At 38.1% G+C, this 27,079-nt stretch overlaps 1 protein-coding gene across 1 annotated transcript; it reads left to right on the plus strand.

Moving 5' to 3' along the window:
• Positions 1–23,145: 23,145 nt before the first annotated feature.
• Positions 23,146–25,455, plus strand: LOC122311943 (homeobox-leucine zipper protein HAT5-like). The gene is made up of 3 exons (XM_043126729.1): positions 23,146–23,664; positions 24,403–24,797; positions 24,899–25,455. Exons 1-3 carry the CDS (start codon positions 23,538–23,540, stop codon positions 25,331–25,333), a joined length of 957 nt encoding a protein of 318 aa, XP_042982663.1. The 5' UTR covers positions 23,146–23,537; the 3' UTR covers positions 25,334–25,455.
• Positions 25,456–27,079: the final 1,624 nt, after the last annotated feature.

The raw sequence follows: 27,079 nt of genomic DNA on the forward strand, positions 1-27,079 counted from the left end.
GGTGAGATTTGGCCATGCAGTCCCTTTGTGACTGAATTGGTTAGAAAGACCCCTTCCACCCTGAAGAAATTTATGAATAGGGCAAATGATTTTGTTAACACCAAAGATACAATACAAGTTTTCATAGATCCAAGGAAGGGGGAAAACAAGATCGAATGGAGAAATGGACAAGTTGAGAGGAAGCCTGAATCAAATCGTCAAGATAGAAGAATAGAAAGGCAGCTAGACCACAATCCCAGATTGATACACAGCAATCTAAACGTGCGAGAATATGAGAAGGACAACAAGGAAAGGCATCAAGCTAGGATAAGCAGTCGTTACTGCAAGTACCATCAAACAGGGTCGTATTGGACTGAAGACTACATAACTATGATGAAGAAAGTGATTGAGCTAGCAGGGACAGGAGAGTTAGAGTGTATGGTTGCAGAGCGCTCAAAGCCCAAAGGCACCATGAGTCTGGACGCAATTTTAGAAGAAGCAATAGTCCTGACTGAAGACACCAATATCGAACTGATGCCCACCGAGAAAACAGGGACAAGGCACCTCAAAGGGTGATAGGAACATGGCACCCATGAGGGAAATCCAGACGATAGCTAGGGGTTTTGCTGGAGGCAGCGTGTCCATGTCTAGCTGAATAGCGCATGCATGAAGGGCAAGTTATAAGCAAATATATGTGACAGACAGGGCCCCTAAACATCAAAAATTTGATGCCTAGGTGATATTCTTTGGGGAGGAAGATGGAGAAAGAGTATTGTACCGGTACGATGATGCATTGGTAGTTACCCTTATAGTAGCCAATTATACGACTAGGTGGATACTAATTGACAGTGGAAGCTCAGCAGATATACTATTTTGGAAGGCTTTCAAAAGGATGGGTATTAGTGTTAATAAGCTAAGACACACCCCGACACCATTAAAGGGTTTTTCTGGAGATATAATACAGCCAGTCGACTCTATTACCCTCCCAGTGACGGTCAGGACGGGCACCACCATGACCGACTTCTTGGTGGTAAAGGCCCCATCCTCTAATAAAGCCATATTGGGGAGACATCTCAAGGTGGTTACATCCACTTACCAGCTCAAGATGAAGTTCCCAACCGATGGCCAGGTAGGTGATGCACGGGGTAAACAAGCTCTAGCTCAAGAATGTTATGTATAAGAACTAAAGAGCAATCAAAATGAAGTGTGTGCCCTCGTAAGAGGAAGTGAAATGTCGACACCACCCTTACTGCCACATTTGGTGGTGACTCTAGAAAAGAGCGTGGAAGTTAGAGATGAACAGAGTCTACAGCAAGCCGAAGCCAATGAGCCACTGGAACTTGTAACACTGAACCCTGACCACCTCAACACTACCACACGTATTGAGACCCAAGTCCCTCCAGGGGACAGAGAAGCTCTAAAGCAGTTGTTAAAACAACACATGGATGTTTTTGCTTGGAGCCATGAGGCTATGCCTAGGATAGACAACAATGTCATCGACCATCGATTATGCGTAGATCCCGTGCACAAGACAGTGCTCCAGAAAATGATGTTTAGCAGAGAAAAGTACGCCGCCCCTAATGAAGAAGTAAAACGTCTGCTCATCATTGGATTCATCAAGGAAGTTGTTGCCCAGATGACTAACACAAGAAGAGGGGTGAATGGAGTTGTATTAAAAAAATAATAATTATAAATCAAATATATAATATAAAATATAAACAAAATATGAAATAACAATAAATATAAAGAGTAAGGGTAAGAGAGAAGGAAACTCAGTATGTTAACGAGGTTCGGCCCCACTGCCTACGTCCTCGCCTCAAGCTACCCCTTGAGGATTCCCCAATTCACTATTCAACCTCCTTCATGTGGAGATAGAAACCTATTACACCTTTGAACAACACCGCTACAAAGGATCCGTGTAGAACACCCTCTACACTTGCAATCACCTTACACGTGGTGATTCAACTATTTCCCGTGTAGAATACTTTCTACACGCACAAGGGTTATACACACCCTTTTTCTGATACAAAAGCTGATAGTGGGTAGGTTATCAGAAAACACTCCTCAATGAGTGAAATAAGAACAATACAGCGCAAACTATATCTCTCAAAATGAACAAGGATTAAGGTTCAATGCATAGAGAAGAGAGAATGAAAGTTTTAAATGAATGTTATATGCTCTAGGTGTTGTGAATGTGAAACTCTCAAATGATCTATTTATAGGCATATGAGACTTTATATTCAAATTTAAAAAGATTCACATGTCAAAGATAACATCATTCACTTTTTCAAAAAATTCAAATAAAAGGTTCTTCTTTTTCAATTGTCAAAGACAACATCATTCACTTTTTCAAAAAAATCAAACCTAATATTTTACTTTTGGCATATGACAAAAGGAGCACACTTTCCTTTTCAAAAAATTCAAACCTAATCTTTTACTTTTTGCATATGACAAAAGGAGAACACTTTCCTTTTCAAAAAATTCAAACCTAATCTTTTACTTTTTATATATGACAAAAGAAGCACACTATACTTTTCAAATTTTTCAAACAAAATCATCTACCTTTTGTATAAGTATAAAAAAGCATAAATCACTTTTGAAAATATTCAAATAAAACATGCACATGTGAAAGATGACAATCAATCATCTTTAATATTTTCAAAGTTCAACCATTTAATCAAGGCATGCACATGTAAAAGATGACAATCAATCATCTTTAATATTTTCAAAGTTCAACCCTTTAATCAAGGCATGCACATGTAAAAGATGACAATCAATCATCTTTCAAAATTTTCAAATTTAATTTAAAAAAAAAAATCATGCACATGTGGAAAATGTATTTTAATGCTTTATGATAAAATATTAATTTTGAGCATTAATCCTGATTTCGAATTTTAAGAGATTTACAACATTACTCTATAACTTTAATGTGAACTTATTTCCTTCTTGCTCATGCTTGGTTCTTTGATGTGCTTGACTCCATTGTGTGGACAACTTGAGCTTGAAACTTCTTTATTCTTTGAATTCATTTGTTATCATCAAAATCCATGTGTAGATTTATAATCACATGAAACTTGAAACCTTGGGTTCAACAGAAGCCCATTATCCGAAGTGGTTGTCCAATGTCGTTTTAGTGAAAAAGGCAAATAGAAAGTGGAGAATGTGCGTGGCTTTCACTAACTTGAATAAGGCCTGCCCAAAAGATAATTTCCCTTTGCCACATATTGATGTTATCATAGACACAACAATAGGACACAGGATGCTAAGTTTCATGGACGCCTATTTAGGCTACAATCAGATCTGAATGCACTCAACGAACAAGGAAAAGACGTTGTTCATTACAGATTGGGGACTGTATTGCTACCAGGTTATGCAGTTCAGATTGAAAAATGCAGTAGCAACATACTAAAGGTTGGTTAATCAAATGGTTAAGGAGCAGATTGAGAAGTCCATGGAAGTATATATAGACGACCTACTAGTGAAAAATAAAGAACCAGCCCGACACCTTAGCAACTTGTGTGAGGCATTCAGAATCCTACGCTATTGCAGGATGAAGCTAAACCAAGCAAAATGTGCTTTCGAGGTCGAGTCAATTAGATTCTTAGGATTTACTGTGTTCGAGAGAGGAATTAAAGCCTCTCCAAAGAAAATAGAGGTCATCCTTAACATGAAGCCTCCAAAAAATCTAAATGACACTTAGTGGCTGGCAGGAAGGGTAGCCGCCATGAGTAGATTCATAGCCAGATCGACAGAAAAATGCCTCCCTTTCTTCTGGGTGCTACGCAAGACACACCCTTGAAATGAAAAATGTGACGAGGCCTTTGAAAAGCTAAAGCAACACTTGACCAACCCGCTACTCCTAAAGAAACCAGAGAAAGGTGACATACTCTACACATATCTAGCAGTCTCCCCGCATGCAGTTTCTGCCATCTTAATAACAGAAGGAGTCACCCAACTTTCTTGTATACTATGTAAGTCAAGCTTTGAGGAGAGCAAAAGTAAGGTATCCCCAAGTGGATATGTTAGCCTTTGGTGACGGCAGCCAAAAGGCTTTGCATGTATTTTTAGGCTCACACAGTAAGGGTGCTCATGGAGAGCCCGTTGGCAAAGGCCCTACAAAAACTCGACAACTCAGGAAGGTTGGTGGGGTGGTCAATCTAGCTAAGCGAGTTTGATATAGAATATATGCCAAGGAAGGAGGTAAAGGGGTAAGCATTGGTGGATTTTGTGGTAGAATTCTCAGGTTTCCCCCAAGAAGATGCGGTAGCTCCGACAATAAAACCATGGGTGCTCTTCAAAGATGACTTCTCCTGCCAGGCGGGTAGAGGCTTGGAAGTGCATTTTCTAAGTCCCGACGGTTAAGAACAACACTATATGGAGACATTAACATTCAAGTAACCAATAATGAGGCAGAATATAAAGCACTAGTGGCAAGGCTATTTATAGCCGCCATAATAGGAGCAATCGAGGTAGAGGTGAAATCGGATTCATAGGTAGTGGTCAATCAGGTGTTGGGTCTATACCTCATGAAAGGGTAGAGGTTGAAGAAGTACTAGGCTGGGTCTAGGAAGCATGCGATCTTTTTTTGTATTTCAATATATCTCAAATACCTCAAGGGGATAACAAAGTGGCAGATAGATTGGCACACACAGCATCGAAAATGGAATAAGTGCTCCTCCCATGACAAGTCAAAAGGAGAATCATTGAGATCCCAGCCATCAGGAATGAAGTGGGTGTCTTAAGCTCGAATATTCCAGAATGGGCTGGTGACGTGGTTGAATATTTAGACATAGGTAAATTGCCCGAAGGAAAGAAAGAGGCAAGGAGCATAAGGAGAAGGGCGGCGAGGTTCATGCTTATCGATGGGGTCCTTTACAAAAAGGATTTTTCGACTCTGCTACGACGATGTATCTCACCACAAGAGGCACAATATGTTATAGTAGAAATATACGAATGAATATGCGGGAACCATCCTGGCGGAAAAGCCCTATGTGACGCCCCCAAATTCCGTTTGGGATCGGACGGACATTTGAAGCGTCGAGACATGCAACACAAGGTTACCTGCCCTCGTTCATGACATATAAGATACAATATTCCTAACATGCATATAACATTATGCAATATTCGCAGCGGATAATTTTTTTTTTCTTTAGCAATACTATGCACCAAATTGAAAATATCCCAAATACTTAAAACATACTTCATATATAAAGATCTATTGAATAACTAAGATCACAACACTAATCCAAAATAGTTATGATCCAAAAAGTACTGGAGATGCAACTCCATCGTACAAATAGTAATTTAACTACTATATTAACATTAATGACGCACCGTCGTTCAGTCGACCGTGTCTAGTTGGTCAGCTCCTGATCCTCCTTCAAGTCCTTAACAAGATCTACCATTCGGGAGAATGGTAGTTGGGACTACCACAGTGAGATTTGATTACAAATCTCAGTAAGTTAACAAAACAAACTTCCACATAGGCTAATGATGCATGGATGACAGTAAAAGTATGAATGCATAATCAAATTCATAAGCAATTGAAGCATAACTTGACGTACAATGTAGCATAATTGACATAACTTAAATTGAAACGTGAACTGAACTTGACTTGACATGAACTTGATCTGAAACTTGACTTAACATGAAAAATACATACTCCACAGTTGTTGTGGCCCCATGTATTCTACTCGTGATCCTTCAGTTGTCGTGAAGCATAAGCAACCACTTTCCCTTCTTGCATTAGCACACATCCGAGTCCTGCCTTAGATGTATCGCTAAATACCACAAAAGGTTTAAGAGGTTCCAGTAGTGTAAGTACCGGTGCGGTTGTGAGTCTTTTCTTCAACTCAAGAAAACTTGTTTCGCACTTGTCATTCCAAGTAAATTTCACATTTTTCTTAGTCAGGGCGGTGAGTGGTCCAGACAACTGGGAGAATCCTTCCACAAATCTCCTATAGTAACCAGCCAGTCTTAAGAAACTTCAGATCTCATGCACACTGGTCGGTCTCTGCCAGTTCGTTACAGCTTCAATCTTGCTTGGGTCTGCTGCTACTCCTCTACTAGAGATCACATGACCTAGAAATTTTACTTCTTCCAGCCAGAACCTACACTTACTAAATTTGGCATAAAGTTTCTAATCCTTAAGTATAGATAAAGCCATACTTAGATGACTTCCGTGTTCTTCCTTACTCTTAGAGTAGATTAAGATATCATCGATAAATACGACAAAAAAATTATCCAAATAAGGTCTGAATATTTTGTTCATCATATCCATGAATGTAGCTGGAGCATTGGTTAACCCAAAAGGCATCACCAAAAACTTGAAGTGGCCATACCTTGTCCTAAAGGCAGTTTTCAGCACATCCTGATCCTTGACTTTTAACTGATGATATCCGGATCTCAGGTCAATCTTTGAAAATACTGCTGCTCTTTGTAATTGATCCAACAAATCATCGATTCTGGGTAATGGGTATCTATTCTTAATCGTGACCTTATTCAACTCTCTATAGTCTATACACATCCTCATAGATCCATCTTTTTTCTTCACGAATAACACGGGTGCTCCCCACGGTGAAGAACTGGGGCGGATAAAACCCTTCTCTAAAAGTTCCTCCAATTGTAGCTTGAACTCTTTCAATTCGGTAGGGGCCATACGATATGGCGCCTTGTGAGTCGAAGTTGTTGTCGACTCCAACTCTATTTGGAATTCTACTTCTCTATCCAGTGGTAAACCAGGTAACTCATCAACGAAAACTTCAGGAAAGTCTTCAACCACAGATATCCCTTGGATTCCTATATTTTTGGTTGTCTCCTCTACAGTTATCAATAGAAACGCTGAGGCTCCATCATCGATACACTTCCTAGCTTGCAACGCCGAGATCAAAGGTGGGGTAGCCTTAACTGATGTTCCTGCGTAACTCATCCTGTCTTGAGTTGGAGGTTCAAACACAACCTCTAGTTTCTGGCAATCTATCTTAGCGTAGTGCTTGAAAAGCCAGTCCATCCCCAAAATCAAGTCGAATTCCATCTGACCGAATACTAACAAATTAGCCTTCAGTGTCCTTCCTTCTAGCTCTAACGGACAATCTTTAACTAAACGGGTACAAGATACTGTATTCCCGTTGGGAATTAATACTACAACTCGTCGTGGTAAAAGCTCAGTCTGTAAACTACAAATTCGTGCAAACGCTGTAGACACAACAGACTGCGATGCACCTGAATCGAATAGTGCACAAGCCGAGAACCTAAACAAATCAACCCTTCCTAAAAAAAAAAATATACACCAATATTAATACTAATTCTAACATGTTCATAATACCTGCAACATCATAAATACTAAAAGGAAAGGAGAAAAAAAAATACCAGTCAGGATGCCAGCTTCATCAGTTTCAGGTGTGTCAACATCAAAATCACCTAGTGTTACTGCATACACGCGTGCTGGGATGTGGGGCCTTGGCTTACGATCACCAGCTCCACTGCCTTGCATGGTGTTGGGACAATCTCTAATCATCTGTCCAGGTTTCCCGCATCGATAACAGACTCCATATCCCCTATGACATTCTCCAGGATGACGCTTACCACACTTAGAGCATGGTAAATAAAAGGACGGCTTCTGTCCTCCTGTCATTATTCCCTTACCTTTCTCCGGACTAGAAAAAGACCTCCTTTTCTCAGCACTACTACTGGCAGCAAATGGCATGGCTCTCTTTCGATCGGTAAGATTCTGGATCGCCAATTCCTTCTGCTCAGCCTCTGCTATTGCCGCTACATTTACCAACTCTTGGTAATTCTCTATTCTGAGGCAAGCTACTTGACTTCGGATTCTTGGCAGAAGTCCTTCTTGAAACTTTAGTGCTTGCATCTTTTGAGTTGAAATCAAGTGGGGTGCAAACCTTCCTAATGCCATGAACTTAGCAGCATACTGCTCCACAGTCAAATTACCTTGTGTTAAGGATGCGAACTCCTGGGCCTTCAGTTGTTTGACAGAGTCTGGAAAGAATCTGTTGTCAAACTCTTCCTTGAACCTCTCCCATGACAATGTAACCATACTTCCTAGTTCCCTAACTAGAACCTGCCTACGTGTATCCCACCATATTCCAACTTCTCCTTGGAATAGGTATTCAGCATATAAAACATTTTGGTTCTCAAGACATCTACAAATCTCCTACGTTCTCTCGAGATCTATAATCCATTTCTCAGCTCTTAGTGGCCCTTCATTACCAAAAAAATTCGGGTAACGATACATCAAAAACTTATCATATGGACAACCCCTAACTTCGAGTCTATGTTCGTGCACTTGTTGCTGTTGCTGATGTCTAAGAACGTCAGTTAGCATACGCACAGTTTCAGCTAATCCTCCATCCATCGAAGAATTATGATTATCCTGACTGAAGTCTTTCTCAGGGTTTTGAAGTATTCTATCACGAGTCATTTGTCCCTTCCTGAAACACACGAATATACTTATTACAACCACATACTACCTTTCATACTTTTAAGAAATCCAAGCCTAATGTCGACTAACTTATTTTGATTAACCTTTTGATCTATAACTTATAAAGATGTGATCTTCAAATCAAACAATCACATGATTTAAAAAGATGTCCTAAAACATATATAAGCTTCTAATTCAAGATCACATGGTTAAAAATTAACCAAAACATAAATTTAGCCAATAACATCCACACTTTGGCTTATCTGAATATATCTTTGCATAAAATTTCATAACTTTGAAATTAACATCAAATATCTTCAAAATAATAATATAACATGTATATAAGATACTTAGGATCCTCCAATAAAATTATCAAAGTCATTGGAATAGGTTTAGACCACCAAAGAGTTAAATTTTCTCAAAACAGAAATTGTTTTTCCTCTTCCAGTTTCTAAGTTTCTAAATCTAAGAAAATCTTTCATCAAAACCTTTAAACATGCAAAAATCCTCAACCAATAATCATATATACATGTTAAAAATACTCTATAAAAATTTTAGACCAATATCTATCCATTAGCTTGGTCAAAAACTCCAAACTATAACATATTCTCTAGTTTATCTCCCAGAATGACATTTTTATAGTTTATATAATATTTGACTAACCAAATGATCTTAAAATGGGACAAATAAGATACCCACATAAACTAGACTAAAAAATAAACAACTTATATGAAAGATACTTTATGTTAAAACATTTACAAAAGCTTCGAAATGGGCGTGCAAAAGAACTCCTAAAAACTGTCTGAGAGTAAGTGTTTGATATTCTTTTAATGGAAAGTGTAAATGAAGATAAGTTCGTAGGTTGTGACTGGAGATACTTATGGACGAGATATGGAAGAGGATAAGGCTGGAGTTGAGAGTTGAGTGTAGTTTTTTCCTACCCAAAATATCTATAAAAGATCATCTTAAGATATTTCTATCCATTAATATCTACAAAAATCAGCTTAAGATATTTTTATCTAATAATATATATAAAAATCAGCTCAAGATATTTTTACCCAATAATATTCACGAAAATTAACTGAAGATATTTCTTTTTTTATCCAATAATATTTACAAAATCAGCTTAGGCTATTTTCCAAAAGTGGAGAGTAGATTTGGAAGAGTAAGGTGGATAAAATATTTCCATGTGTCCAATTAAAACTTTCTAACTATCTCCAATGATCAAAAACACACTTCTAATACCACAGTGAGTAATAACATTAACTTTACGATTCATAGATTCGTGAAAACTTATCGGGTCTTCACGAGATTCTTAAAACCAATAGAAATTTCACCGTTAAATTTCTTGCGGGCTGTTACACCCTAGCTAGGAAAGTAGTAAGGGCTAGGTACTATTGTCCCAAGGGCTAAGGGTTGCTCAAGAGTTCACTAAAAAATGTGCCAAATGCCAAATGTACACACAGGTACCTCACGCCCCACAGAGGAGTTAACCTCCATGACTGCACCCTAGCCCTTTGCCTAGAAATATACAAAGTACAAAATGAAGGAAAAAGTACATAGGAGATCAGGCAGCGTCATTTCCAACAGGTGGCAATAGAGGAGGGATGTCCCTAAAGGTGTCTGGCATTTCAGCTCGCCCGAAAATGTTAACGCAGGGGCAGGTAGTTGCTTTAGGGTCAAATAAACTCAAATCCAGAGCCACAAGGTCGGTAGAGGGGTCAGCAATTAGACAAGACCTAAGCCTCAGGATACCGGTACCATAACTATAGGCGAATACACAATCTCCAGTTGCAAGGATAGAGGTTAACTCAGCATGCACGTGTGCAACCTCCTCTCGGGCGGCTGCTAGCTCATTCTTTTTCTCAATCAACTATTGGTTCTTTGTAAGGAAGGCCAACTTCAGTTTCCTGAGCTTCTCGCCATAGCCCTTAAGACTCTCTTTATACTGCTCATGACGTCGCCTTAGTTATGCCAAATCCCCCTGCACCTTGGAAACATTAAGAGAGGTAAGGCGACCATTTTCTACAACTACCGCCAACTCCTGGACCAGCATGCGACTGCATTCCTGAGAAAAAGCTAGCTCATTGTGAGAAGAGTCTAACTCCTTGGTGCAAGCGAGGAGGTCAACACTGAGTTGGGCTCGTTCGGACTCAAAGTCCCTTTGAGCATAAAAGAGCTGGGCCCTAGCAGAATCTCTTTTTAATTCTACCTTCGCCTCCTGGGCATAACATATTTCATCGCGAAGCCCACGGACTTCACTTTCAAGAATTTCCAGGTCACCAAACAAGGAGTGAGAATAGCCTTTCGACTGCTCTAGCAGTATTTCCAGCTCCCTCTTCCTATCGAAGAACACTTCTATCTCCACCTTCTTCACCCTCCATCTCTCGAAGGCGACCTTGGCAACATAGCACCGCTTCCGCCTCTCCTGGACTTCTTGCTTTAGGCAAACCAGGTCGCCAAGTCATTGATTCCCTACCGAAAGACACGATGCTCAAGTCAAAATCACAGATGAACAAACAAGGAAAAAGAACAGGTCAAACTACGACATTACCTCAGAAAGCCAATCCTATAGCCAGCTAGCTATCTTGGCGGTGGCCTCAGCTTGGGCTTGGAGGAAGAGAAGAAAGCACCACCATGGATTTCATCACGGCCATGGATGCCCCCTGACAAAAAACTCCCATAAGGTTCTGAGGTTGAGTTTGCCCCTCCCTCTAGGGAATACCCAAGACTCTTAGATTGGCAGGTGGTGCTAGTGTACGCCAAGTCTACATCAATCAAAATGGGTGCCTTCACCCATAAGGCCACCCAAGACCTCAAGAAGAAGGGACCCAGTCTCTCCACTGAAAGTGGGGGTGAAGGGGGAAGAAATGGAAAGGCATTCGCCGCTGACGTTTAGAGAAGGGGTAATGCCCCCTGAAACTGTAGGTGGCGGGGTCTCGAGGAGGGGGGTCATTGGCCTCGGCTTCTTCACACACTTCCTTCTGATGAGGGGGCACACTGCAACTCACGTTGCCCAGCCTTTCTCTCATGTTGCTCAGGTTTTCTGCGCTAGCAGGGACAGTATCCGACCCTCCACCTGTGGCAGTACTTGCCTCTCCACCGCACACACCCCCAATTGTGGGGTGTGCAAGATCTTCCATCACGATTGGGTGGATTCCCTTGCCCATGATGGGATCCAAGTTGAGGGCAACAGCTACTTTAGCGTCCAACTCGCCCTCCCCCACTAAGTCCTTGAACACAAGAAACTCAAAGATGGGGTTGGACACCAATGTGTGCGTCTGTTGAAGGGTCTTGAGTTGGATGGTGGCGGCCAGATCAAAAAGTTCCAGACTAGTTAGACCCTCAAGATCTCCTAACTTGGGGAGTGCAACCACAAAGGAGAGGTGCCAGGGACAAAGGGTAGAGTAACAAATGGTAGGGTGGATGTTTGGGAATAGTCGCCCATTAGGGCCGTCAGAACTCTTCTTTGCTTCGAGGCAGGGGAAAGGGCGTCTTTGGAGCAAGCCCTCTTCCTCTCCGTCTTTTCTTTTGTTTCTTTCTTCTCTTTCTTTTCTCTCTTTCCTTTTTTCTCTTTCACATCTTCTTTTCCTTTCTTCTCTCTCTTACTCTTCTTCTCTTTCTTGTCATGCATATCTTGGTCTTCCTTCTTGTCTTTCTTTGAGGGTTTCTTTGGCAGAGAGGGTGAAGCTATGACCAAATTCAGGAACAAACACCCTTGAACATGAGAGTGATTGGGGGACAATAGGAAATGATCAATGTAGGCGGGGGTCAGCAAGAAATCAATCCAAAAACTGTCAGGGTAAGCCTTAGACCGAAATGTATAAACTAGGCTGAGATAAGTTTAAATGTTTTATGGAAAGTTCAAAAAGTGGTAGGTCACATCAATAATTAGTTTAAGATGAGTTGAGATGAGTTAAATCTGATTCAACAATCAACCATAACCTAAAGCTACCCCTTTCATAAACCTCCCCAATTATCTATTCGGTCATTCTCATCTTTAGTGATGGTTTTCTTTTTTTTTCTTCTTTTTTTTTTTTTTTTTTTTTTTTTTGTGTCGAGAATGTCTAGTTGATGATTTGAATCAATATGAATTATTTGTATTTTTTTTATGAATTTTCAATAAGAAGACTTTTGACCCGCTATGACTCATGACTCAATCCGACCCATTGATTATAGTTTACTTATATATTTATTAAAATATTTGTACAACTATTGTATTTTAGTTTTGCTATAATTTAAAAATGTGTGACTACGTAAGGAGCTAAAAAGTTAGGCATTAACTAAATGGAATCTGTCGTGAAGGCAAGGGATTAAACGGTGCATGCTAAGTAAGTGAAGCTGTGTGTTTTAAGACAACCAATGGTATTAACTGTAAGGAAGTCGATACATGGAGTTTTGTTGTAGTGGTGTAATAAAACGTTAGCATTTCATTTCAATAACCAGTATAAAAGGCTTAACTCATTGTATTTTTAGTTGTTCAGAAAGATTGATAAGAATTTGTCCTGGAGGTTGGAGGTTCCTTGAAAGCCTCCTCCAAGAATCAAGAAAGTGATTCTTGGGTTATGCTCATTCTATGTTCATTGTTCTATGAATGTTTGTTCATTGTTATGTGGTTGGTTGCATGTTCATTTTCTTTAAAATGAAGTATACCCATTACAATTGGTAACAGCAGTAGTCGATCATGTGATGGAAGAAGGCACGCGAGAAGCTTTGAAAGGTCAACATGATGGGTCACAAAAGCAGCAATAAATGGTTCAAAGGCAACTATGTCAGAAAGCTTAGAGCAAGTTTCTGATATGCTATGTTCATTGGTTGAGTCTTTACATGTTAATTCTCATAGAGAGGTGTCTAATGAGCCTAGAAGTCATGAGGATAGGGCCGTTCATACGGGTTTTTCATTTGGATTTCCCACGTTTTAATGGTCGTGATCCTACTCTATGGATCTTTAAAGCCAATCAATACTTTGATTTTTGTCAAACACCATTTCATCAAAAATTGATTGTAGCATCTTATCACATGGAAGGTGAGGCATTGGTTTGGTATCAAACTGCCTTGGACTCAGGTCAATTAAATTCTTGGGAGTCTTTGGTTATGGCAATGCAAGTTAGGTTTGGCCCATCAACATACAATGACTCAATAGAGGCATTAACCAAGTTAAAGCAAACCACTTCTGTCACTAAGTATAAAAGTTTGAAAAATAAACTCAGGTTGCCAATGAAGATGTTTAATCTAGTGAATCTTGGGCTACTTTTGGATTAGCAAAAGTCTAAGAAGAGTACCTATTAGCTGTTAAGGAACCATGGAGAGGTGTCTCAGTACCGAGTGAGTCTATGGTGGAGGGTAATAGAGTGCAAAAACCTCCTTTAGCAGTCAAGAAAATTTTTTCTTCACAAATGGATAAAAAAAGATAGAAAGGCCTATGCTACCATTGTGATAAAAAAAAAATGGAATCCTGCACATGTATGTAAATCCCCTAAAGTGTATCTATTGCAAGTTGATAACACTATTACTATGGCCCTAGAAGTTGAGGAGGTCATGGATAAGCCTCTATTGACCAGAGAATAGTTGGTAATAGAAGATGGAGAAGGGATGGAAGTATCCATTCATGCAGTTTCTGGCTATTCTAATAATAATGTCATGAAGTTGTTGGGAAGGGTAGGAAGTTGTGTGGTAGAGATCTTGGTGGATTCAGGAAGTACACATAATTTTTTGGATCCATTAGTGGTGCAAGCAGCAAGAGTAAAGGTGCACGATGACTCAAAGCTGTCATTGAAAGTAGCTAATGGTGACACATTTGTTAGTAGTGGTAAATATGAAGAAGTCATAAAAATTCAAGACTCAAAGTTTAGAATTCCCTTTCATGTTCTGACTTTCGGAAGATGTGACATTGTCTTGGGAGTTCAATGGCGCCTGACAAACTTGAGGCCAATCAATTGGGATTTCAATTCCATGTATATGAATTTACAATGGGAAAGTCCAAGGTACTGTACATGAGCTGAAGTCTGATGGCATAAGGGTTTAGAATGGGGAATGCAGCTTGAAGTCTTCTTTGGTGAGATAGCAAGGTTGGTTTTTACAATTAAGGTCCGAGGATCAGACAAAAAAACCTAGAAGTCGGGTGAAAGAGGTGAAAGAATTGTTGTAGGAATTTAAACAGGTGTTTGCAGAACCTGTGGGGTTACCTCTCACCAGGTCTTTCGATTATCACATTCCTCTAAAGGAGGGAATTGGTCCTATTTCAGTCAAGCCTTACAGATATCCTCATTATTAGAAAACTAATTTTTTAAGAAGGTTTTTCTTGGTTTTTTTTATGAAATTTTGGTTTACAATAGAACCTTAGTGGATCGTGTTTCACATATGAGATCAGTTCTAAAAGTATTGAAGCAGCATATCTATATGCAAAGATGTCAAAGTGCATGTTTGCAATGCATGAAGTTGATTACTTAAGCCATATCATTTTTGGTTGTGGTGTCAAAGCTGATCCTTCCAAGATTTTTTCCATGGTTGATGGCCCATTCCAAAATCCTTGAAAGCTTTGCGAGGGTTCCTAAGCCTCATTGGCTATTATAGAAAATTCATCAAGGATTATGGATCCATTGCTTCCCCATTAACAGTTATGTTGAAGAAAAATTATTTCCATTGGACTGAGTTGGCATTTCAAAACTTTCCAACAGCCGAAAAAGGTTGTTACTAATTTACCAGTACTTTGATTGCCTAATTTCTCTAAAAGCTTTACAACTGAATGTGATGCATCTGGTATTGGATTAGGAGTTGTCCTCGTGCATGAGGGTTGTAATGTCTATCCTTGTGGTGGGTCTTTTGGAAAATGATTTTATGAAAATAGACGGGAATTACGATTCCTTTTCAAATTTCTTTTCCTTCCATGTCAAGATACAAAAGATTCCATATTTATAAATAAATTTGTTTCTTAATTTAAAAGGTTACAATGGAAAATATTGAATTTTTTAAATTAAAGTCTCTCATACAAAACGTTGTGCTTAAGCTTTCGTGCTCTTCCCTGGAGTCGTGTCTGTCCTAACATGTCATACTCATCTTGCCATTAGGAGGGCACACATAAAAACTAAAATGGGTCGATGACTCATAAACATTACTTCATACAATTAAAATATAATAATATAGGTTTTCAGTCATGCATTCATCACTCCATATATATCATATATAGACATTCATTTCATTTTAAAACATTGCGAGGTGAGGTTTTTCTTTAAAAAAAATGTCTTCTTCTCATAAAACAATTCATCATGCATCGTTGCCTTCATTTCTTAAAATGTCTTATCATGCATACATATTTTCTTATCATGCATCAATTCTTTCTTATCGCTTTTATTGGTCGTTGCACACTGTTACACTCTGTGTGTGAGGGTTAGCGGTCTTTTGGACTTGATTCCGCCCGTGGCCACGGGTTGGGAATCCATTCTGTTAGGGTACAGCACTCAGTACACTACCAGTACTACTTACCGGCATTGCAATCTGCCCAGTCTAGTCCTTTGATACCTTTATCCGTTCATTCATGTGGCCGTTATGTATTTTCATACATTAAAGTATTCAGTCCTTTCAGTTCGTTTATTCTTAAAAGTCATTTAAAAGAACAGACTTAAACATCATCTTTCATGGCATCATTTAAAATATCAGCTCATATGGACATTTTAAAACATTTTCTTTGCATCATTTAAAGCATCACTTAAAGCATGAGGCCTAAGCCTTGCATTTCCTTTTGTGAAAATATATCCATTACATACTACGTATATCATCCATTCACATGCATACACTTACATACTTGGGGTGCGTAAAAGGGGACTACCAATGAGGGTCGTTACATACTTATACTTAGCGTTCTTTCGTAAAGCGTGTTTCGTAAAGAAAAGCATTTCATTTTAATTTTTGTTTATTTAAAAAATTTTAGAAGAGTATGAATGTAATACTTACCAGGAATGCATGCCATACTCATTACATGCAATCTATTCATGTGAGTGTCAAATGGCAACCTACCTGTATACACATAACCTTGCATCATTTTCTATCTAATGCATAACCAACTATACTTGAAATAAAACTACGATTCACTTGGAACACTCTCCATTCATCCCTGGGTTCTTACGTGCTATTTACTATGCTAAAACCTTCGAAGTCCATTTACCGTCACTATCTCCATGTTTCACCTTGGGTTAAGATTCTAAAACCTTCGTCTCACTCTTCTATTAACCTCATTTTGATGCATGACTCAGAGCAACTAAGTCATGCATCCCGATCCTAGACAACATACCCAAATACTACCTTCACACTTCTTGGCCCATAGTCAATCCTCCTTCCCAACTATACATGCCACATGACTTTAAGCCAACTCTAATCCTTAAATATCGTGCAACCATGTTTAGGACAGATTACCTATTATATATAGTAAATCCATCTGGTACACGTGTCTCACTAGATGCACATGTACCTAATCATTTTTCACCTAAGATCAACTTATAGTTCAATGAACACCCGCTTGTATAAACAAGCTCTATACTTCAATACCAGCTTCTACTCAAACCCGGTCAGTAGGACCTTCCTACTTTCCAGCCCCTTTACAAATTTATCCCAAGACTTGACACGACAGGGCTCCATTTATCACTACATCTTTGTCACGTCACGTAACTTGAGATAAATCTCAAGTTACGTCACAACACCTATCATGCTTTCGCCGCACTACTCTTATATTATCCCATCACTTCACACATACTCTAAACCATAAGTCAACTATAAGGTGACACCTGTCACCTTGGACTGCAAGTCACATCCCAATTATTTCGAGACACCGTTACACAGATCCTGACGCTATAAAACATGCTCTGCATTCCTCTACTATACGACCATTCTTTTCTTCGCGACACGCCATATGGTGCATCGCTAAACAACATGGAGTACACATCGTGTGTACTCCCTTCACTACATCTTGTATTATCACGATGCACACCACATGGTGCATCGCTATACAACATGGAGTATTCGTCACATGTACTCACACTATGCCACACGTCACCATGGTGCACGGAGGAGGCACAGTGGTTCATGGAGGTGTTTTGGGCAGTGTATTTCAAAACATGGAAATGGAGAGGGAGAGCTAAAGGAGCTTGGCTGGGCATTGAGGATTTTGAGAGAGGTGTGGTAGAGTTATGGTGGCGAGGTGGTGACTGGACGATGGTCCCATGGAAGATCTAGGCCATGCAAGGAGAGGAAACACCCATGAGAGAGTGGGGGAGAGTAAGAGAGATGGGGATTTCGGTTGGGCATGGGAATGGATAGGGGAGGTTGTGGGTGGCTGAGGATTACGATGGTCGTAGTATGGTGGCGTGGGTAGCCGTGCATAGCGGCTCGTGGAGGAGAACCCGTATGGGTTACGTGCGTGTGTGTGTGTGTGTGGTGTCGGTGGAAGTGCTCAGAGGCCACGTTGGTCATCCACGACAATGCTAGGAGGAAGAATGGGTTTTGAAACCCATTTTAGCTAAGCTATCGTGGGAGGAGAAGGAGAGCTGTGTGGAGCTCACTGGTGGGAGGAGAGACTCACCGGCAGGGAGGGACGCTGCCGGTGGTGTAGCTAAGGTTGGGCGGCGTGTGGTGGTGTCGACTGGAGGAGATGAGAAGCACGAGTGAGGGGGGGAGAGAGTTGTACGTTGGGTTGGACAAAGGGAGAGGAGAGAGAAGGGAAAGGAAAAAAGTGGAGGAAGAGATAGGGACTTGGGTATTTAATCCAGACCCTGCATCTTGGGATATTCAAAAATATCTAACGGTGAGTTTAAATATTTATTTGAAAATGCGTAAGTATTTATTTAATTTAAAATACTGAGAGGATTTAAGATGGAATATTCTTTTATAAACTAAAGTTCATAAAATAATATTATTTCATCATTAGTTAAAATGATGAAGTCTTGTTAATTATTTGAAGAGAATAAAACCATTTAAATAAATTCAGAATTTTTAACATATTTTAAATATCATAATATTTTTAAATGATCAAAATCATTTAAATTAAATAGTTTTCCACAATTATAATATTTTTGGAGCTCTTCAAAAATATTATAATTGTGTTATTTAAAAACAAGTTTAGTCCGATAACACTGGAAATATCACATATAAATATTTTCAAAATATTTAAAATATTCATAAGTTTTAAAATACTGAGCTTACTTTGAAATCTACTTAGTACCTTTAAAAATACGCCATCGAGATTTAACACGTAAAACGAAGCTTATAATTAGAGAAGAAAGAATAAGCGAGTTGTTACTTGGGTCAGCCTATTGCTTTTTATAGCAAGGCATTAAAAGATAAGGCATTGCTCTTGTCTACCTATGAAACGGAGTTATTGGCTCTTGATTCTAGTATAGCTAAATGGAGATCTTATCTTTTGGAGCGTGTTTCTAAAGTGAAGAATGATCGGTAAGCTCTTAAGTACTTATTAGAGCAGAGGGTTGGCACAGAAACACAAGATATGGCTATCAAATTTGATAGGCTATTATTTTACTCTTGATTACAAAATAGGGAAAGAAAACAAAGTAGTAGATGCTCTTTCTAGGAAGTCTGAAGAGCTGTTAGCAACTTTAGCACTAATTATTTTCCCTACTTCTCTTTGGGTGGAGGAGATGAAACAAAGCTATCAGCTTTGTCCCATCATTTAGGATATCTATGAGAAAATGCAGCAAGGATCAGAGGGTCCTAAGCATTTTACTTTATAACAAGGCTTGTTGTTAAGGAAGGGAAAGGTCGTGGTGGTTTCAGACTCACCATTCAAGACTAAGGTCTTGCATCACATTCACTATAGTCCACAAGCTGGTCATGTGTGCTATCACAAGACATTGCATAGGGCTAAATTGAATTTTTACTGGAAAGCAGTGCAGAGGGACATAAAGGCATTAGTCAAGGAATGTGAGGTATGTCAGACATGCAAGCATGAAAATGTACATCCAGCTAGCCTCTTGCAGCCATTACCTGTTACTTCTTCACCATGGGCAGATATTTCCACAGATTTTATTGAGGGTTTACCTTTGTCAGGTGGCTACACTGTGATATTTACTGTGGTGGACAAATTTACCAAGTTTGGACGTTTCTTCCCTTTGGCTCATCCCTATTCAACAAGTAAAGTGGATTTGGTCTTTTTCTCTTGTGTCTTTAAGTTGCATGGATTACCTAAATCTATTATATGAGAACGAGATGCCATCTTCACTAGTAACTTTTGGAATGAGCTGTTTAGGTTACAAGGGACTTCACTCAATTTCAGTTTTGCTTATTACCCACAATCGGATGGGCAGACTAAGGCTTTGAATAAGACTATTGAAGGGTATTTGAGATGCTATACTAGTGACAAACCTAAGGAGTGGAATTTATGGATTCCTTAGGCTGAATGGTGTTATAACACCACTTGTCACTCTTCAATTAGAATCTGTCATTTTGAAGCACTTTATGGTTACTTACCTCTCGAATTAGCTTCTTATGTAGTAGGTACTTCTGTTAATTCTGCAGTAGATCAACAACTCAAATTCAAGGAGCAGCTTTGGTTGATGTTGAGGGAGAATTTGTTGAAGTATTAGAGTAGAATGAAAGAGTTTACAGATAGAAGAAGGACTAAGAGGGAACTTCAAGTGGGAGATTGGGTGTTTCTCATATTACAACCATATAGACAGAAAACTATCTCTTTACGCCACAATCTGAAACTTGCTCCAAGGTTCTTTGGACCTTTTCAAATTTTGGAAAGGATTGAGACATTTTCCTATAAACTCAATTTGCCTCATTCTATGAAAATACATCATGTGATCCATGTGTCATGCCTAAAGAGAAGCTAGCATAACGCCACTTCCTACACTGCCTCCTTTAGACTCTCAGGGACAAGTCCAACCTGAACCTAAGTTGATTTTGCAAAGAATAATAAAGAAGATTATAAACCATGCTGTTTCTAAAGTTTTGGTGAAGTGGTTAGGGGCTTCTGTTGAGGAAAATACTTGGGAGCTCCACTGGACATTACATGACCAATACCTACAACTTGTGGGCAAGGTCCTTTAGAGGAGAAGGGTGTTAGGTCCTTGTGGTCAAGGACCCTTTTAAGGAGAAGAGAATGTAAGGGGTTGAAAAATTAGGTATTGACTGAAAGGAATCTATCATGAAGGCAAAAGATTAAACTATGCATTTGCTGAGTAAGTGAAGCTATGTGTTTTGATTAATGAAAAGAATCTATCATGAAGGGATTAAACAGTGCATGTTGAGTAAGTGAAGCTGTCCGTTTTGAGAAACCAACACTATTAACTATAAGGAAGTCAATAGGGGGAGTCTTGTTCTAATGGTGTAATAAAACGTTAGCATTTCATTCAGTAACTAGTGTAAAAGGCTGAACTTGTTGTATTTGTAGTTGTCTAGAAAGATTAATAAGAATTTTGTCTTGGAGGTTGGAGGTTTCTCGAAAGCCTCTTCCAAGAATAAAGAAAGTAATTCTTGGGTTATGTTCATTCTGTATTCATTGTTCTGTGAATGCTTATTCATTGTTTTGTGATTGTTTGTTCATTTTCTGGGTAAACTAAAGTATACCCATTACAGATTAATTTTTTTTATTCTTTTATTCTCTTTTTGCTGCTAATACTTAATTAAGAATATCGTATTTGATAAACAAACTAGAAACATTACGGAGGAAAGTCACAAAAACCATTGGGCTAAGGTACCAGTAATGAAGTAGACATAACAATGAAGTTTTCGGCCTTGTTTGCTTAGCAAGTTTAGATGAACTCATCTCATCTGGAGTTGTACGGTGCATATATTTTGTCTATCCAAACTGTTTATTTCATATCTAAGTTTTGAAAATATTCACAAAAATAAATAGTAAGTAAAACAATGTAAAATAGCAAAAAACTAACAATGAATAATGCAAAACAGTAAATGAACAATTCAAAACTAACAGAAACGATAACTAAACCGTAAGAAACAGTAAATAAATTGTGCAAAACTGACAAAACAATGCGTGAACAGTGCATAATCTGGTACTCTCCAAACCTTGGTATCCACACATTTTTTAAATACTAAAAAATAAAAACTGTCTTATCTTATCTCATTATTCAAACATACATTTTTTTACAAATTATTTCATCTTATTTTAACTCAAAAATTTCACAATTATTCAAAATATCTTATCTCATCTTAACTACATAACCAAATGAGATATTGAGTTTAAATGTTGAAATAATTTAAGATGAGTTGAATTTACATGTAAATAGTAATATTTTATAAGTTTTAATAAAATGTATTTAAATTTAAATAGATTAAGATATATATATTTTAAATATATGAAGATGGATTTAATTTTTTATAAAAATTTAAAAAAATAATAAATTTTATTAATAATTAATTTGAAATTAATCGAATAAACATCCCATTCAAGATACTTTATTTCAAGGAATTGATTGAAGCGATTTATTTTAAATTATTTTTATGATAATCAGTGAATCAAAATATGCATTTCATATCATTATCGGTCAGCAGAAACTGAAAAAATGGAAAGAAAGCAAGGCAGCATTGCCGAACGGAGAGATTCATAAAGAAAACCAAAGGAAAAGAAAAACTCGTCAAAATTGATCCAAAATAGGTGAAGAATTCAAGAATTAGCAGACGCAGAAGAAAGACGCCGGGGGGGCGCCTCGCGGTACTCCGAGCGGTAGCGAAAACCGGGACATGACCGTAGGGGGTGGGGCCACAGGCATAGGGGTGATGGTGTGAGTCATCAGCTCTCCCTAAATTGCGAGGCCGCTCCCTACCCCCATTCTAATAATGACTGATATGACCCCTTCCTTTTGTCTTCTCTCTCTTTCCTTTTCATCCCTCCCCTACGGTCACTTCTTTCTTTTTCTCTTGACGTTAAACTAAAATTAGCAGACATTTTACCATATTCTCCGACTTCGACAAAGCATTCAAACAAGAAAGCAAAACAACGCCTACAACAACAAAAATTAGAAAAGATATTATTTTTGTTGATTGCCTTCCTTCTTTTAATCCCCTTTTTTTTTTTATTAAGAGCAATACTGTTTGCGAATCTGCGATTCTGAGATTCTGCGGATCATTAAGATTTGGTTTGGTAAAAAAAAAAAAAAAATTCTTAAATTTAAAATTTTTATCTCATTTTTATAATTTTTTTTAAATTTTTATATAAAATATAATAAATAATTTAATTTTTTCTTAATTTTTTAAATATTAAAACAATAATAATATTAATATTTCATCTTAAACTCAAAATTTTTATCTCACTTATCAAACATAATTTAAATTAAAAAGATAAAAAATTAATATACATCACACCACTATCTTATTTATATCTTATTATATACAATAAAAAAATATATAATAAATAAATATATAATAAATAATCATTTAAGAATAATAAATAATGTTATATCTTATTTCATAAATACAAATAAAATAATAATATAATATATAAAATTTTTAAAAATAAAACAAACAAAACCAATTAATCACTTTTTTCAACTTTTTTAAAAGATTTTTATATATTATATTACCATTACGCTTTACACAGTAACAACCTTACTTCTTTCTCTTCTTTCTTTTTCATTTCTTTCTTTTTTTTTTCTTTTTTTTTTTAAATGTTTGTTTATCCTTACTGCAAGAGTAAGGACATTAAGGTAACTTCGATTTAGCTTGTCCACTCCTCGAGAAGAAATGAAATCCTCCCGTCCTTTCACCTTGCTTCTTATAACCCCATCAAAGCTCTCTTCCCCATAGAAGAATCTCTCTCTCTCTCTCTCTCTCTCTCTCTCTCTCTCTCCATTAAAGTTCTCAACTTTCAAGCTCTCCCACTCAGAACTCTGCTATAACTCTGCTCCATACGATCGCGCATGATAAGTTTCTTCCGTCTTCGCTGAGAAATTTGGTTTGACGTAGTGAGAGTGATCTCTCAGCCTATCAAACTGCCTACATTATAGGAATCGTCACCGCCTGTTTCTTCGGTCATAGGCTTTGGAATTTAAACTTCTGGGGCAAAATTCTATGTCCGTTGCTTTTTTCTTTCTTGACTATGAACGGTTAACCTCTGGGAATTCAAACTCAGAACTGAAACTAGAAAAAAATAGCTATGGTGGGTGGTGAAGTCTATGGAAGTGCTGCAAACATGAGCGTCTTACTTCAAAACGAAAGGCTTCCTCGTTCATCTGAGGTTCTCGAGCCTCTTTGGATTCCCGGCCCTAATCCCTCTTTGCACGGTAATTTTCCAAACCTGTGGTGCAATTTTGTCGTTGCCTTTCAGATATTATCAGTCCGTTCTGTGCCTTCTTTGTTGTGGGGGATTGTTTCTTTTATCTTTTCTTTTTTTTAACACTCGCTCGTTACATATAGTTCTGGGTATGTTTTGGTCGATTTTGGACATAAATGATTTTTTTTAAGATATTGACGTAAATTATTTTGACGCTGTGATTTCACATTCGTCGATCTTGATTGTTTTTCAATTTTCATTTGTGCATCTGAGTCTTCCTTTTTATCTATGTTACGTACTTTCTCTGGTGAAATTGGATAACATATGTTGATTATCTTGTTTGTGGAACAGAGTAACCGCCGTTATGTCCATATATTTTGTAGAGTTCGAAGCTTTCGTGGTGTCTGGCATTAATCAACCAAGTGTCTGTTTGAATGTGCGTGTTTTCATTTGCTATTGCTGCGGTTGATCTGCTTTGGTCGTTGTTTGTTTTTGGGATTATGCCCGGTAGACCATGTGTAGAGTAGGTGGCAAATGATTAAGTGATTAATATCTTTTGTTTTTTTATGGGACAGTTGCATCAAGTTATTTCCTTCGTTAATTTAAAATGCATTACTTGTGATAGAAACCCCCAAATCCCTTCCTTCTGGATACTCAAATTTTGCTTTTGATATGACCAACATAAGGAGGAAAATATATGGGATTTGAAATGTTTATGAGGATCTAATTCTGGGTACCTTCAATTCAGCTTCAAAATCCATGGCTAATTATGAGGATGTTAGTGGAGGAGACGCAGCAGTTAGGCCATTTTTCCAACCGCCCGATAAAGATGAAAGTGTTGATGATGATTATGATGGGTGCTTTCATCAACCCGGAAAGAAAAGGCGACTCAATGTCGATCAAGTTCAGCTTCTTGAGAGAAATTTTGAGGTGGAAAACAAGCTGGAACCAGAGAGGAAGGTCCAACTTGCAAAGGAACTCGGGTTGCAGCCTCGGCAAGTTGCCATATGGTTTCAAAACAGGCGTGCTCGTTTCAAGATCAAACAACTGGAAAAGGACTATGACTCATTGAAAGCAAGTTACGATAGGCTCAAGGTTGACTATGATAATCTCCTCGAGGAGAAGGAAAGCTTGAAAAATGAGGTCAATCCCATATGCTTAAATTACTCTTTCGAGTACCAGCTAGTTGGTGTAAACTAACTGATGGAATATTGGCTCATCGTTTACTGTTTAATATGCAACAGGTTATTTCCCTGAAGGAAAAATTCCTCGGTAGAGAGAAAGTTAAGGAAAATGTGGAACCACTTGATGCCACCAAGTTGTCAAGTGCAGAAACCCAAGAACCAATTCCTAATGCAGTTTCTGAAATTATGTCCATTGTAGCAATACCGGTGTGTAAACAGGAAGATGCGAGTTCGGCCAAAAGTGATGTTTTTGACTCTGACAGCCCACATTACAATGATGGGAACCATTCGTCACTGTTAGAGCCAGCAAATTCGTCCCACGTCTTTGAACCAGATCAGTCGGATTTCTCACAAGATGAAGAAGATGATCGCAGCAAGATACCATTGCCCCAAGCATTCTACATGAAAGTTGAAGATGGCTGCAATGAGCCTGCAAATTATTGTAATTTTGGATTCCCTGTGGAGGACCAGCCCCTTCTTTTCTGGAATTACTGAGTTGTCGTTTGTAACATAAGCTTTTAAATCTCTAGTTGATGAGACTGTGCAATGTTTATTAGAGTTCTGAGTCGTAGTTATGGTTAAACAATCAATAAATCCAATCACCTTTGGCCTGACCAGATGTTGCGTCTGGCATTGTTTCCTTTATGGGTTTCAGATTCTTAGCTCTCTCTGATATGCATATATATATAATTCTTGCGTGTTTGGGAAACAAACCAAATTTAATTGGAGTAATGCGTTTGTAAAATGTTGGTGGGCTTCCCATGTCTATGCAGTATGCCCCACCGATGAGCCATGATGCATAATCTAGTCAATAATTAGGAGCATGTTCGGTTTATTACGCTCCGCGTTGAAACATTTGTCATACAGCACAATAAAATGAACTTGATCGCAAGAAGATACGAATATTTCATGCTTCTGTCGAACAAATACGCATATTTTATAACAGCGTGACGAAGTCCGTGTTAATCCGGAAAGAAACAGAAACTGAAAAGGATCGACAGATGGTGAATAGTCCCAACTCCCAAGAAATTTAAAAAAAATGATGAATAGTCCCAACTCTCAAGAAATTTAAAAAAAAAAAAAGTCATGAATTCGGTATGGTTCATCTTCAATAAATTGTTGGCGTGGACTTTTGAGGCCCCCTGTAGCTTCATGAGGATGTTGACAGCTGACTCTTTGAATTATAAACAATTCCAATCTCATTTTTCTAGTGAAATGTTTGCTTATTCATCGAGATAGCGTCTGTTGCAGAATATCTTGCTGATGCAAGTTGATTCGCCTGTGGAAAATCTCTCTTAAGATAGGATATATCAAATAGTTTATTAGTACGAAGCAATGTGCAGTGCCAACATGGGTAGGCATCTAAGTTGGAGAGACTTGTGATGGATGAGTGCCACTGATTTCTCACAAATCACGTGGAAGAGTTCTTTCCTGTTCACTACACATAAAACTTGTGCCAGACAGGAGCTGTAATGTTTTCCTGCGACACCCAGCAGTAAAAACTTCTTATTTGGAGGCATAGATTTAAACCAGAGTCTGATCTAATTTTTTCCTTATAATGTGGAGGAACCTTTCCAGTTTTATCTCGTGTGGAACAAGGTTAATGAGATTTATAGGAGAAGAAACTGAGAAAATGTTAGATGGTCAGAAAAAAGGGTTTGAAAAATGTAAGGAGGAAGAGGAACGCTGCCTGCAGAAGACATTGAGGGTAGGTGTTAAAAAAAGTCAAGGAAATCAAGCTGTAGTTTCGATAAGGAGAGTTTACCACCAATTGGGGGGATGCTTGGAAGGAGCAAAATGTAGAGCGGTCATTGGCCGCATTTCTACATCTGACTCTGACTGACCCTATATTAAAATTTGATAACAATAGAAAGAGCTCGCAAGTGCATCCGGACGCTGCTTAAGATATAGATAAATAGAAGAGCAGCAAATCTGGACACATCAAATCAAGGGTGAAGGTGACAAACGTACATAATTTTAAATGAATTCAGAAATATCAGTATTGAGAGACTTTGATATTTGCAAGCAAGAGATGAACTAATTTCAAGACAGGGACTCGAGTTTATACATAAAATAAGCCACACCATGACAACATCTTTTTTTTAATAGTAATGTTATGTATAATTATTTTTGTCTACTTTCTATACATTTTATTAATATAATTGATTTGATTAATTTTTTTTAATATACAACCAATTATATCATTAAAATATACAAAAAAAATCCGTAAAAATAACGTCA

This window comes from Carya illinoinensis, chromosome 5 (assembly GCF_018687715.1).
Source record: "Carya illinoinensis cultivar Pawnee chromosome 5, C.illinoinensisPawnee_v1, whole genome shotgun sequence".
NCBI lineage: Eukaryota > Viridiplantae > Streptophyta > Magnoliopsida > Fagales > Juglandaceae > Carya > Carya illinoinensis.